Below are 15,313 nucleotides of genomic sequence, written 5' to 3'. Positions count from 1 at the left end.
CACTGTTCCCACTACAGATGTTATTTTTTTGGCATTATTGTCAGCATACTCAGTTATTGTAGCTTTAAACTGCAAATTGTTGGGTTTTCCCTTCCTTTTTCTCCTGACATACACCCACTAATACCAGCCCCTCCTGTCTGGAATATCATTGCAATTGCAAAACCGTAGCCAAGGCTAAAGCTGCTCTTTCCCTTCCCACAGGACTCAGCTTCAACTTCCCATGTGGAACTGATTGAAAAGATTCTGCCAGCAAATGTATTTTGAATAACTCCCCGAACTTTTGACCAAAAGAAATATGTGAAAAATATCTACTTTCCACTGGAAAATGCTAATTCTACTGAAATTCAAAAAAGTTATTTGAAAACTTTTTCAGGAGTGTCCCAGGATCACCATGTCCTCCTGGCAAGCAATGTGCAATGCAGGAGATGTGGTGTGTTCAGGAAACTGTTTGTGTCAAAGTAATTAAGCACGTGAATTAATAATCCCATTAGGTAATGTAGCACCACTTCCACATACAGTATGGTAAACACTTCCAGCCACAGGATGTCAGAATTTGAGGGTGAAGGGTGAGATTTGAAGGAAGGGAGAGCAACAATTAAGAAAAAAATTCTGTGGTAGACTTTTAGATTTTGAGCTATAGACATTGAGGGAAACACCCACACGCTGCCCACACACGCTCTTCACCCCAAAACAAACATGCACACCCACACCCCACTCCTATTTTCTGGCCATTTCTATTACTGTATTACGCGGTAGCTTTTCATAGAGAAGGTCAAATGTGGAAAACTTGTCTGCAGTTATTTTTTTTCTGTGATGATAACTAAACTCTATAATAAATGTAAATATGACTGGCTTATTTCCAAGGAGGCTTTCATAACAGGACTCCTTTTTATATTCTGAGTGTGTAAATGCATTCAAAGGGAGGCGATGCTACAAACAGCTCAGAAAAAGCATATATTGTATTTACATAGCTTGAAATCTGATGGACTTTAAATGAAAAATTACTGCTGTTGTATTTATGAGTAAGAAAAGAACAACTATAAAGAGCAAAGGTGAAGACATATTTAGTCAGCAAAGGGAATTTTGCCAGTTCTGAGTGCTTTGAAGTAAGTTTAATGTGAAGATCAGTGTTTTTTTTTTTCTTTCATTTGGTCTCAGCCTTTAATTTCTTGTATAGCCTGTGCAAGTGCAAAGCACAAGTTCAGTAAGTGCTGGAAGTCTCTGGAAGCTGTTGGAAAGCATCTACAAGCTGGAACTGCAGTCACATTTATGCAACAAATTTTTGGTTTTTTCTCCTGCTCCATACAGCTTGGTTTTAACATGGAAGAAGCACTGATGAGGGAGCTTGGGAAATGAACTTACCACTAGTATATTTACTTCCCTTTTTATATGATTTCCTGGCCCTTCTTGTTACAAATGTACCTCGACGTGATAGTCCAGTGACTAATCACGTGCTCTGTAAAATCTGGGTCTGCAAGTGAGAATGGTTAATTCTTCTTGGTTCCAACGGGCTTAAAAAACACAACAGGGCAAGACGTTTAAATAATTGGGTCTTTGCAAACATCCAGGAAAGACTGAACCCTGTGGAATGAAGAGGAATGGGTAAAGATTTGTGATGGTGCTTTGATTTCTTGAGCGTCAGGAGAAAAGCCACATATCCTGATTTCTTAGTCTGACTGCTGTATAGGCTTTCTCACTGTATAGGTTCATGTTTGCCTGACATCTTTATCCAATGTGACCATGGGATTTACTGCTTTTGTAGTGTGTCTCAGGTCCTATATTCTGATTTATAATTTAAACAGAAACCTGAGCATTTTTTGTATGTCATGTTTAAGAATCAGAAGTCCTGTTTCTTTTTTCTTAAAAATGAAACAAAAGCCGTAGAGGCAGAAGCTGTAATCCCAGATGAACAAATATATGTGACTTTGAGTTCTGAACCTTTGAAGCTTTATGGATGTAAACAAGTTTTCAAACAAAGGCCAGCCTCTGACTTTAAAACTTTGACTTGTATTGGAAAGAAAGAGTTTCTACTTCTCAGCACTGTTGGGCAAACTGTGAAATTACACTCACAGTTATTTATTTGCACAGGTTTGCAGTGGGATGTATTGGGCCTGTGGCAATCAGTGTGGAGACAGAAGGTGTCTGGTAGAGGGGATTTAAGTGATCTCACTGAGCTGCCTTTGGTCATCTTGTACATAGTTATTTTACAGTTTTATAAGAATGCTTTCATTTCATTCATATGATTTCCTTCATATCCTTACCCTCATACTGGCTTTCACAACTGCCCAGAGAAACTGTAAGACTTTGGAGTGTTTGAAAAGGGTTTTTAGTTTGTGTGTCCTTGTAAATTTGAATACAGCAGCTTTAGGAACAGAGGGTTACAGCATTTTTTTCCTGCTCCTGAACAAGTTAAGAAGGCTGCACTGACCACAGCAAGAAAGTGGAGGGGGGAAAAAACCATAACAGTGGAATATCTCAGCCTCCTGTCATATCCCAAGTGTTGGCTGGGATGTCAGTAGATCCTTTGCTTTTGATTTAGAGCTTTACTGTTCCTTATGTCTTGAAGTGAAAGGACTATGCAATGGTTTTGCAACGTTCACAATCCCTGCAAAAATGCTGAGACACAAGGGACCAAGACCATGTCTGTTTACATGGATCTAGATCATGGCAGAGAGCGGTGTAAACTAATTCTGTGGAAGCGTAAGCTAATCCTGTGTAGTCCAGATGGGGATCCAGTGCCCTTTAACTCAGGCAAAGCAGGGAGGTTGATATGAAAGTTATAGCATGAGAAATGTTACGGCCTTTTTCAGTTGGTCTATTGTATGATCCTAATGACTTGCTAATTCATGAAAGACGGTTTATTTCTTCTATTGCATGCCTTGGGGCCAGAAAGCGTTTGTAGTCTGAGTGAAGAGTAAACCACACAGTCCAGCCCGTCTGATGGGTTGGGTAATTGACTGTGGAATAGCAGCTAGGAGCAGAATTTCAATTTGCACTGATGAAACAGCTTCTATTCCAGTCTTGTTCTCCAGGGAATGAATGCAAAACACCAGAAGAACAAGATGCAACTCCTTCTAGTGCATCATGTTTGGCAAATTAACTTTCGACCTTTTTGTGGCTTTGTAAAAATATGAGAGCCTTTGCCTCAGGATTTCAGGTTATTAGGAGAAAGATATTTTTTCTGTTACCCTTTGGACTGTTACGTCTTTGTGAGGTGTGAAACAACCTCAATGTATGCAGCCAAATAAATGCTGAAAACCCATTGTGTTCATATTTCTTCGTTGTAATGACTGGCTTACGAGAAAAGCTCAGAGATGATGATATGAAAAGAGTATTTATTTTTGACTTCCAGTACTGGACAGTCGAGATTAACTCTTTTGTGCTTATTTTCAGACTGGATATTTCCATCTGCCCCATGGGGATTACTTCATTGAGCCTATTAAAAAGCATCCACAGAAGGAGGGAACACCCCATCCCCATATTATATATGGGGCAAATAACCTTCAAAATGCTTTGAGGAGAAGACGGGCCACCTCAATGGAAGGTGAACAAGCATGTGGATTGAATGGTACAAATTTTGCTGGATTTCTGCTTATCTGCTTTCTGAATCTCTTCAAACATCTTATATTTTCTAGTGGTGTATGCCTTTCTTTCTACCAGGCTTTTTATAATTCTGCAAGAAGAGATTATGCAAAATGGGAGCATGTCAGTCAAAATGCCTTAGGAGCTACCCATCTGGGTTCCTTTCTGAAAACTTAAATCCTCCTTATGACTGATGGGATATGTTTTTCACACTATTGATCCTTTCTACCCCTCACTTTTTTCTCCAACCAGAACTGTTTAGTGAGTTTGAAACTTGAATTCTTGAGTAGTTTTGGAATGACAAGATTTGCAGTCAGAATTATTTTTAATAAAATGTTCTCACTCCATGCAAATGCTGTGCACAACATAAAATATCTCCCTTTTAATCCATGGTTTAAACTTAGGATTTCTAGATTCTCTGTGATAGTTATCAGAATATTTAAAGACTTTTATTTGGTTGTTCTGAAAGTGAAATGCAGGACACTAACATCAAGATTTTTTTGCACAGAAGTGTAAGTAAAAATAACTTAAATATTGGGGCAGTAATACTCAGCATCATGTCTTTTGGGAAAACAAGCTACTACACTCTGTCGTTCCAGCATATAGAGGGTAGTTGATATCTCATAATTACAAAATGAGTTCCTTTATCTGTAAAATCATTTACTTGATTGATTTCATGCCAGAAATGTACAGATCTTGTATTGGTTCTCTGATGTTGGAGGCCTTGAAACTGAGCCTGCATCAAACTTTAAAAAGGTACAGTATTGGTAGGGATGAATGAAAAGTAACCTACATGACGTAAAGCCCAAGTTTTGTACAAACAGAGCTGCAGAATACACAAGAATATGTTTTTGTCTTTCACAGGTCAGTGGTTTAAGAGAAGTTGGTTCTTTTCCAGGAGCGGGAAATAAAAGGAGGAATGTAGGAATTTTTAATCCTCAGTCATGGTTGCTGCTAAAGTTTTACTGCAGTGTAATATGAATAGGTAAATTAAAGAAGCAAACAATAACTCAATTCCACTATATTTCTGGTCGTAGACCTTCATTGTACTTCTTGCTTGCTGACCAAGAGTAGTGTGAAAAGATAGCAGGGGGAAACTAGAAAGCTGATGGTGGGGGTTACTCAATCTTCTGTGATAGTGGGCAGGTAAAGATAAGAGGAGCCAGAAGAATTAATATGAATGCTCTTCCATTTTATTTTTCATCAAGTAAAAATATATCTATATATTAGAAAATAAGCCTGGAGTTGAAAAGCCATAAGCATCTAAAGGTGATATTTATTTTGGCATATATTTAAAATAGCTCCCTGGTTTTCCATTTCTTCTGCTGACTGCTGGGATAAACAAGGGGAATTAATTTAGATTTGCCATGAAGAATGAGGAAATTGTTCTTGCCTACTGTCTTCCAGGTTTCTTTCATGGATGAAATAACATCTGTAGGTAGTAATTTTAAGTATGGAGAGAAGATAGGAGATGCCAGGGATCATGCTCTGTATTTGCTTTGTGGGGTCTGCTTATCTTCTTTCTACCTCTCACTTTTAGCCTCCTGTATCTTTCCTCAAAATCATGCAGAATGAGAAAGAGAAAGACTGGCTGTACCTGGACACTGGAAAAAAATGAGCATAGCTTCCCTGAGGTTTAATCTCTTAGATTAGCTAAGTCTGCTTAGGGTTTTCAATTTAAACTTCCTGTCTGATGTTATTCATTATAATGTGACAGAACTCTTTCTGGTGATAATATGTTCATGATATTGCAGGCAAACAAAGTTAGTGTCTTATGAACTGACAAAGCAATATACTGCCATTTGTATTTCTATTTTTAACCAACTCTGTCAGCCCTTAGAGGTAATGTCTGCCTTCAGTCAAGTAGTAATCTTCTTGCCTGTCGTAAAAGTTAAGTAATCGGTCTGAAAAAGGGCATGGGGGAGAAAGCATTTTCTTCATTGTATTTTTTCCCTTTGTGTGACAGGATATAACAATCATTGTTTCCTCTAAAGGCCTTACCTTTTATGTTGTGTGTTATGTATCCTGGGCTGCACCCAAAGCAGCCTGGCCAGCAGGTCAAGGGAGGTGTTTCTACCCCTCTGCTCTGCTCTGGTGAGACCCCACTGGGAGTGCTGTGTCCAGCTCTGGGGTTCCCAGCACAGGAAGGACAATGACCTGTTGGAGCGGGTCCAGAGGAGGCCACCAAGATGGTTGAAGGGACCTCTCGTATAGGAATTGTTCAGCCTGGGGAACAGAAGGCTATGGGGTGACCTAATTACAGCCTTACAGTACCTGAAGGGTGTTAGAAGGATGGAGAGAGGCTTTTCATAAGGGCATGGAATGACAGGACAAGAGGGAATGGCTTCAAACTGAAAGAGAGTAGGTTTATATTGGATATTAAAAAAAAAATTCTTACTGTGAGGTGAGGCACTGGCACAGGTTGCCCAGAGAAGCTGTGGATGCCCCGTTCCTGGAATTGTTCAAGGCCAGACTGGCTGGGACTTGGAGGAACCTGGAAAGTGTCCTTGCCCATGGCATGGCTGGAACTAGATGATGTTTCAGGTCCCTTCCAACCCTGTGCTGTAGCCAGTTCTTCAATAGGGATAGAAGAAAGAAAGAATGAATTCAGTGTAATCTCCTGTTTGCTTTATGCATTGTCAGAGCAATTGCTCTTGTTAGAAGTGAAATACAGAACAAAAAGAGAAAGTGAGGTAATTCTTGCTTTCTATGCTAAATATATTGACTACACAGACTTTGGTGAATACTTGGCATGTAAATGAATTTTAAAAGTGGTAAGATGACTCTTCCACTTTTTCAGGGTCTCCTGTACTTCTTGCTTTTGAGTTTGATACCAGAAAGCTGGTCCACCCACATGATATCCCAGATAGCTCAGAGTAATGCCTTTTGGGATCACATTAAAGCAAAACATTTTCAATTTACAATTCACAATTAATTCTAAAAACTAATTCTATTTTACAGATTTAACTTCATTTTGTGTTCTCTGCCCTAGCTTTGTCCCCACTGGGTTGGGGCTTAGCTGATTAAGAGGTGCTTAGTGTATCTCTTGTAGGAAATGGTGTTCAGAATCAAATATTTTAACTTTGTGGGCTGAGATTCATCACAGAGTATCTGCATTTGTTTATTTTAGCTCTGATTCTGTTTGTTTTTTAATTAAACTAACCCGGTTGAGTTATTTCTATGACTTAAGCTTGGTGTATGTGCAGGTTAAAATGTAGTGGTGATTTTTGCTTGGAAAAGTTGAATCAGCTGCGTGCTTACAAGTCAGTGCACAAAACTGAGTGCTGATAATAGAAATCTGTTAGTCAGAAACTAACCTGTCCATCAGGCAAGGAGTATAAAGACTAGTTGTATAGACAAAATCAAAGTAAAGGAATTATTTCGGGAGGGGGATTAGGTAGAGGATGCTGATCTCCTGTTTTTTATAGTTTTTTTTAGTGGAAGGACCGTGTCTCTTGGAAGAAGCTCTGTGGAGCATACTTAAAATTTTTACTGTGGCAACAACCACATGAATCTCCAGGGTCCAACCTACTTGTTGTCCATCTCACCTACATACTATTACCATAGAATCATAGAATATGCTGAGTTGGAAGGGACCTTTTTGGATCATTGAGTCCAACTCCTGGCGCTGTGTGGGACATCCCAAGAATCCCAGCATGTACCTGAGAATGTTGTCCAAACACTTCTGAACTCTGTCAGCCTTGGTGTTGTGACCACTTCCCTGGGGATCCTGTTCCAGTGCCCAACCACCCTCTGGGGGAAGAACCTTTTCCTAACATCCAACCTAAATCTTCCCAGCCTCAGCTTCATGCCATTGCCTCCAGTCCTGTCACTGGTCACCAGAGAGAAGAAGAAGAGATCAGTGTCTGCCCCTATTCTTCCCCTCACAAGAAAGTTGCAACTGCAGTGAGGGCTCCCCTCAGTCTCCTCTTCTCCAGGCTGAACAGACCAAGTGCCCTCAGCCGCTCCTCGTAAGGCTTCTCCTCCAGGCCCTTCACCATCCTTGTTGCCCTCCTTTGGACAGTCTCTAGGAGCTTAATGTCTTTTTTAAATGGTGTTTCCCAAAACTGCACACACTATTCAAGATGAGGCTGTCCCAGGGCAGAGCAGAGCTGGACAATGCCCGCCCTCGACTGGCTGGCAATATTTTGCCTGATTCCCCCGAGGACAGGGTTGGCCCTCCGAGCTACCAGGGCACAACTGGCTCATATTCAACTTGTCATCAGCCAGGATCCCCAGGTCCCCTTCTGCAGCACTGCTTTCCAGCATCTCATTCCTCAGCCTGTACAAATAATCAGGTTTGCCCCATCCCAGGTGCAGAATTCAGCACTTGCCCTTGTGAAATTTCATATGGTTGGTGATTGCTCATCTGTCTAATTTATTAGCACCAGTCATATTCCTGTGCTCTTGCAATGATTATACTAATTAATTTATAATTGTAATGTCTTTAACAGTTTCAGATATCCGGAGAAAAATCATTGTGATAAATGACATAAATTAAAACAGGTTTGTGCTATACACTTCCACTGCTGCTTAGGAAACTGCCAGATGACTCAGTCATTATCTGCATGCAAAACTGAGTTGTTTATCTTGAAAGTAGCGTTATGATATTGTACATTAGTAGCAGCTGTCTTACTGTACCATTTGAAATATGCATGAGAACTGGCAGAAATGACAAATGAAAAGTCGCCACGAGCCTTATGAAGAACTTCTCTAATCCTTTGTGCCTGTAGGAGAGGAAACTAAGGATCTGAGAATTTGTTTTGTTTTTCTAAATAGTCTGTCTTAAAAACTTAACAGTGCTCTGAGATATAATCCAAGCGAAAAGGAATTATTCTCTCTTCTACAGAATAAGAGAAGGTCTCATCCCACTTCTTCTGCTTGTTTTCATGCAGTCTGTCACTAGGTATGGGGTTTGTTCGTGGGCTGCAAAATAGAAAAATTTTATGAAGTTATGAATGAAAATGCTGTGGTATGAAAATGCTTCCTGACCAGGTGCTACAGAGGGGAGGGATGCAATAGGAGCAGATGGACTTCTTTTTCTTGGGCTGGTGAGATGGAGAGATTGCAGTCATTTAGAGGGAGGGCAATTGAGTTTATTCAGACTGCAACCCAGTGATTGCTGCAGTCAGCTGTAATATATAACTAATCAAAGAAAGATTTAGAGTGTTTATAAAATATATCTCTCAGAATACTTCATTGGAGCTTTAGGTGTACAGAAGTTGCCACATACTTTGCTCTCATTTTGGCATTGAAAAGATTTGATAGATCAGAATTTAGGATTAGTTTGGGTTTTACATGGCCTCCAACTCCTTACCTGAAGAGAAGTAAATAAATCTTAAAGCTGAATTTTTTGCACTGGGGCAATTTTATGTTGGAACTGTGATGGGATAAGGCTCCAGTGGAAAGGATGAGACAAGAGTCTGGCTGCAGTGTGAAATGAGTAGAGGGGTGAGGGATGCTAAAGGAGCAGAGCAATATTGCCCATGCAAAACTGGTTTTTAAGCACTTTCAATGGTGGCTTGGTGGCACAGTTCATTTAACAGATTATTAGAATGCCATTAAACTGTTTCAGACAACAGTTACCTGTTCTTCCTAAGGATTACGTCTGACTGCAGGACTTCATTCACACAGTCTTTTGCTTTTTACTGATTAAATTGATACTGTCAAAGGATTCTTTTCTGGTTATGTCTGCAAGTGTACAGCATAAATTGTTAGTCCTGGCTTTTGACCCTAAAGCCTTTTGTTTAATCACTTGAAAGAGGAAGGGAAAAAAAACCCAGGACAATGTTTTTTTCTCAAATAATAAGCTATCTTTTTTTTTTAGAAGAACATTGTGTCCAGTGTAAGCAGCTTTGCTTGTTGCCATAAACCTTGCTACAAGCTTTGTAGCTTCTATCTCTTTTTAAAGAATGATACTGACATTTTTCCAATATTTGTTTTTCCTGTGTTTACCACATCAATTACAATTCATCTTAATTTGCTTAGTTTCTCCAAAGCACATCTTAGGATGAGAAGTTCACACATTGAATTTAAGTAACTGAGATTAATTCAACCTCAGCTGAGGAAAGAGCATCTTTATCCCTTCATCCCTATTCTTTCTACAAACAGGCTCTACTAAGGTGTTTATAAGATGCTTGGCATTAAAAAAAGAGCAAATAGGTACATTCAGTAGAATGACCTCTCTTTTAAAGCAAGACCAAGAAAACAAATAGCTTGCAGGAGTACACGGAGTATCTCTAACCTCTGAAAGAGTTTGCACTGAACTGGAAACAGTGACTGTCTGCTTGTGCAGGCAGCAAGAGATTTAGCTTTTCGGAGGTGGAGTACCTGGGAAACAAAGACATCATAACCAATTTGTTCTAGCAGTCAATGAAACAATTGCTACTAACTGGTATCAGAAGATTTCTCCCCTCCCCAATCAACCTCATGGAATGAAGGTAAAAAACCCTAAATTTCAGGATTCAAGAATACATTAGATTTTTTTTCTTTTTCTTTTTCTTTTTCTTTTTTTTTTTGCTTGCTCTCAGTACAGGTAGAGGAGAAAGGAATAAAATACTGTATTTAGTGCAATTCTTCTTCTCCAGTTAAATGAGTGAAGAGTCAAAACTAGAGCTTTACCCAAGTGTATCCAAAGACTGTGCTGAATAGGGGACAGAGAAAGATCAGTGCTGACAGAGTGCTGGCACCTGCTTTCCCAGTCCATGATTGTTTTCTCATCTTCTTCTCTTTTCTGATTGGAATTTTACAGTCAGTATTTCACTTCGTCCTACTAACTGAAGCAGGGTGCTTTCCCTAAGTGTTTGTGTTTTACAGAAGGTGAGGGAGAAAAATGTGGAAACGTGAGATTAATGTTATAAGGTGATAATTATCAGTTATTGCCACCAAAAGGCATCAGAGAAGTGATACACTACCTCACTCAATGACTGAATAAATTTAAAAGTTCTGTGACAGGCCATTTTCCAAATAATACGAGTCAAAACTACAAGGAGCGAAAAATCTCCTTCATTGTGATTGAGTAGTCTTTCTGTCTAGTCACTCTACCACTGGAAAAAGGTAGTGTTTGGTACACCATACTTCCTTACTGCACTTGCATTCCTGCAGTTTAAAGGATAGACTGTGGTCTCTTCCATATCTTCATTGAAACATTTTACTTAACTGCTCATCAGATTGAGGGGTCTCAGTCTGCATCCAGACTAAACTTAGTTCAGCATTTCTAACTGTGTACTGTCATAGATGAATATAGGGTGCACTTGCTCTATGCCTACAGCTTTCCTTATCAAACTGCGTGTGATGCTACTGCACTTCTTGAGTATTGCAATTGATTGGGTAAACAAATGCTTTGGTAATGTAAATGTTAAATTGCTGCGGTATTGATTTGGAGAGCAGTAGCACACTTTAAAATTAAACTGTTACACATCACATGCCATCCTCTTTTACAGGATAACACTGGCCTTGAATAATGTAAACTGTATTTCCACAGGTGAAATAGCAAACGCAGAAAGCTTGGCTGCCTTTGGTAAATATTTTTTGATGCAGGAGTTTGAAAATTTGCTGAAAACACTTGACCCATTAATGGAGTAGTATTGGCAGAGATGTTCAGGCTTCAGTCTGGTTAGGGCCAGATTTCTCAGTCATACTGAACTCTCTGTGAACCTTCTAATAAGTAACTACAATTACCATATTATTTCTGGGCAGATCACAAATTTCTAATTCTTCTGATAAGTACTGGACTTGTTCTTTGGAGCTAATATAGTAACATGGGCTCAGCATTCTCAATCAGTTTCTCCAAAGTCTACATGTCCTTGAAGAGCCTCTGGCAGCCTCTTGTCATACGTGACCCACTTTAAACAGGTGTCTGAGCACAGTTTTTCTGCATGAAACAGAGTGTCCTTGAAGCTTGTCCTTGTTTGTGGCTGTGTTCTTCACTCTTCATGTCCCGACAGCTTCTTAAACTTGGATGCATTTCATGTAATTGGAGAGATGCCTTTGGATGAATTGTACTTGAAAGGCAATCATAATTCTCCTCTAAGCACAGATTTTAGCTTTATGATTAGCTGGGAATAAGGGGAACTGTAAAACTTGCGAGGTTATTTTTCTATCCACCACTACTTCAGTCACCTTGTAAGATGTCTTCTTTTTTGGGAAAAGTGGGGCCACAGCTGGACTTATCCCACACCGTGCACAATTACTCAGGCTGCACAGATATTCTGCACTCCTGATTATCTGCTGGGGGTAGGATGGAGTTCTCAGCCCCACTGCTGTGGGGACCATTCTCATAATGAACTCTGGTAATACTGAATAACTTAGAACTTTGTGTTTAGTAGACAGATATTCACTAGTCAGCTGTCTGCAGAAAGGCATCTTTTGGAGTTCAGAAAGTAATTGATTGACACAGGTCTTTATGTCTGAACTGGTTTCACATTTGATTACTTAAAACAAAGATCTACCTCAAGACAGTTTTAGTGACCTACTTGACTTGCTAGCTGGATTTGATTTGTTGTGGAAGAGTCGTAGTAGAGTGAGGTTTGTTGCTTGTTTTCACTGTGCATATGTGAAGACTGCATGTTGGAGGGTATTTTTGGAATATTGATTCTTTACTGTGTGCAATTTCTGAACTGTCTTGAAAAAACTGTACGTAAAAAACAGACTGGAGGGACACCATTCAGTTAAAGATCATACAGATTATATAAGTTTTTTTTCCTACAAAAAGGAATTATCCACAACAAATAGACATCCATCTTTATGCAAAAAAAAGAGGTGGCCAGAAGATTGCTGTATTAAGAGGCGTAGCAAATGTTTTTAGTTGTTGCCCTTAAATCCTACACTTGTTTGAAGACTTTATGCAATTATTTCTTGCATGTCAAGGTTTCTATATGAAAGAGAATAAGAGACAATATTGATTATTGTTTTCCGTGATCTCATCTACACTTACCACTTGTCTTCTCTTGCAAATATTTAACCTAAACGTACTTTAGCAGACAGCATGTAATCAGATGTCTTAGCTGAAAAAAATAGGTATTCCTGTCCTCTTTAAACAGCAATGATGACGTCTTTTGCATATAAATTAGATTGTTACAGAAAGTCACTTTTAAGTTGTTCTAATCAGTGTCAAGAAACACTGCCCAAAAAATACTATTGACTTCTTTTTTCTTTTAAAAAATGTCTAATATTTTGCTCAGCTGCCAAACAGCATCTGAGTTGAAGCTGCAGAGAGATAGATTTTTATACTTTAAATACTTTTTAAATACAGTTAAAACACCATCTCAGCCTGTCTCCCATTCTGCCCACGTTGGAATTAGCAGCAAGTTTCTTACCTGCCCAAACTCTAAAATAAGATAAATCAAGTTCTTTCCTCTCTAATCTGCACTGTTGTTGGTTGAGCCTGCAGTCTGGATTCTCCTCAGCTCTGTGGAGGTTTGGATTTGAATCAAAGTCTTCTTTCAGATACTCAAGTTTCAACAAGGGATCATTGCTGTAATTTTCTGTATTATTTGCCTGACATTATTTGCCTAAAATTCTCCATATAAAATATTCACTGAACTACTCACTGCTTTATAGTATTTTCAGTGTTCCGGTTGCATCCGTTGGCCATGATGAGGTACTTCTGTCAGCCAGGTCTTCATCAGTAGAAATGGAAGATGATGAGAGGCTTGAAATTTCACCTGTCGGGGAGGTCATAGGGAAGAAGGCAGTAAAAGAAGGGAGTTTCTTGCAAAGCCCAGACTGGTAACATTGGTAGGCAGCTGAAAGTTGTCCAGGTGGAGATAGGTTTTACATTGAGAAATGGATTACTGAACAACCCCTTCCTCAGCAGATGGGTATAGCTTGGTTTTATACATCACTGTCAATTTTTTGGATATTTTTCTCTCCTTAGGCTATAATTAATCATACTGGTTTATGATGAATGTAAGCTGCATGTTTCTCTCAGGCAAACCTGCATTTTCCCCTCTTTCTGATCCCATGCATTTACATACCTTTATTGTCTTAAGGCTTCCTGGAGAGAAGTGGAGCCAGGGGCTTTTTGCAAATGAAAATTGAAATTGTCATTTAAAAAAAAAAAAGAGGTTCAATCTGTTGGCAGGGCTTTGTTTGATTCTCTTTCCACGGGAGTGCAAATTTCAAAGCTCAAACTCAGTTCTAAGCAAACATCTTCAAAGTTCTTGGCATTTTAGTGTGGGAGCCCCAAAAGCTTCTGTCTGTGAAGGATTCTGGCATAGTTTTCTGTAGGCAGTGAACCACAGGGAGTTCAGTTAATTAAAGCTGGTATTACTGGTGAACCTCCATCCTGTGCATGACAGAAATAGAAATGAATTAATTGGATCGTGACATCCAACAGGTTATAGTGCCCCTGACAATCAGTCTTTAATAAGAAACTGGAATCAAAGGAAAAAGGTCACTCTTAAAACTCTGGCTAAAACTGGAAACATCCTTTAGCCCGTGCACCAGTGCTCATGAAGAGCTGAGTATGACACAGGTCACCCGAAACTGATGTTATCTTGAGAGGATTGCTCATGCAAGATGCCTGGTGGCAGGATCATTAACCTCTCACGTGCAAAGATGCTGTTGGCTGCCTCCCGTGAGATGTCTTGATGTCATCTATGCTGTTCTCCTTCTAGCACTTTACAGGCACCTCTGTCAGCTCACCCTAGCTGCAGGATGGAATCTGTCCCTGCTTTGCTGTTTCAGTGTCTGTTATCTGTGTATAGGTTCCTCTTCAGTGGCTTAATCAGGCAAAATGAGATCTTGTGTGCTGTGTTGAAGCAGGAGAACCTCAACAACCATCTCTCAAAATGTCACAAAGCTGGAAAATATTGTTATCAGGACTTACTTCTAAGAATAGAAAACATAAAAACCATATATGTCTGAGATTTTCAAGATGTCATTAGCATAATTCATTTCAGAGTGACCAACCCCTTCACAGGCCCAGGCTCAGGGGGAGTCCTCATCTGTAAGAGCTATGCTTTCACTGCTGATGTTTGCTGCAGAAGCACAGCAGGGTTGGGGCAGAGGCTTTGAAGACTGTATTGCTTAGTAACATCATCTGAAATACAAGACATTTGGCCTCAGCCAAGGACAAGGAGGCCCCTCAAAATGCTAGCATGTGCTTTTTCCTCTGAGTATGCTAGTGGAGAAATGGAATGGAAAAAACAACAGCTGGTCCAGAGAAAGGCCAAATAAACTCTGTTGTGTAAGCCCAGAGATAAGAAGGTTATAGCATATGCAGCATTTCTTAATGATATCATACCAAAGCTGGAAAGAATAACATTTGATTTCAAGGTTAATTTCAGATTGTCTTTCCCTTCTTTCTTTCAGTAATCTAAATTTTAAACAAACTAATTAAGAGACATCATTTAGCTACCACTTCAAAGAACTATTCTGTGAGTAGCTTTTTTTCTTTTACATCACAGACATTATATATTAATTTAGTTGGAGTACTTTACACTTCTTAAACTGTCTTTCGAATGTTTAGTACTGAGATTGTAAGTTTCTGGAATTATGAGTGAACTGTAGTTGCTATTTTCCATGTATAACGAACTTTGGTTCGAGGAATGTTTACTTGCGGATGGATGGTGCATTCATGAGCACCTGGCCTCTCCATCTGCAACACACCTCCAGCATAAAGGTCTTCAGACAGGTGCATGAAGATTGGGAGATGGAGAAAAATGAAGCACAGAATTTTGCTGACTTGACACCAGTCATCCAACTCTGTCCCCTCCCCCATCTGCCT

The 15,313-nt window shown here is 39.5% G+C and overlaps 1 protein-coding gene across 1 annotated transcript in view; it reads left to right on the top strand.

The window, feature by feature from the left end:
- The window catches only part of ADAMTS12 (ADAM metallopeptidase with thrombospondin type 1 motif 12), a 144,670-nt gene that overhangs the window by 48,553 nt on the left and 80,804 nt on the right, over positions 1 to 15,313 (top strand). Inside the window, exon 3 of the mRNA XM_027634663.1 lies at positions 3,394 to 3,568. Within this exon, the coding sequence (XP_027490464.1) occupies positions 3,394 to 3,568 (175 nt within the window). The remainder of the gene's footprint in view (positions 1 to 3,393; positions 3,569 to 15,313) is intronic.

This window comes from Corapipo altera, unplaced genomic scaffold, assembly GCF_003945725.1.
Source record: "Corapipo altera isolate COAL_440 unplaced genomic scaffold, ASM394572v1 61411, whole genome shotgun sequence".
Taxonomy (NCBI): Eukaryota; Metazoa; Chordata; class Aves; order Passeriformes; family Pipridae; genus Corapipo; species Corapipo altera.
This window is presented reverse-complemented; position numbering and strand designations above follow the sequence as displayed.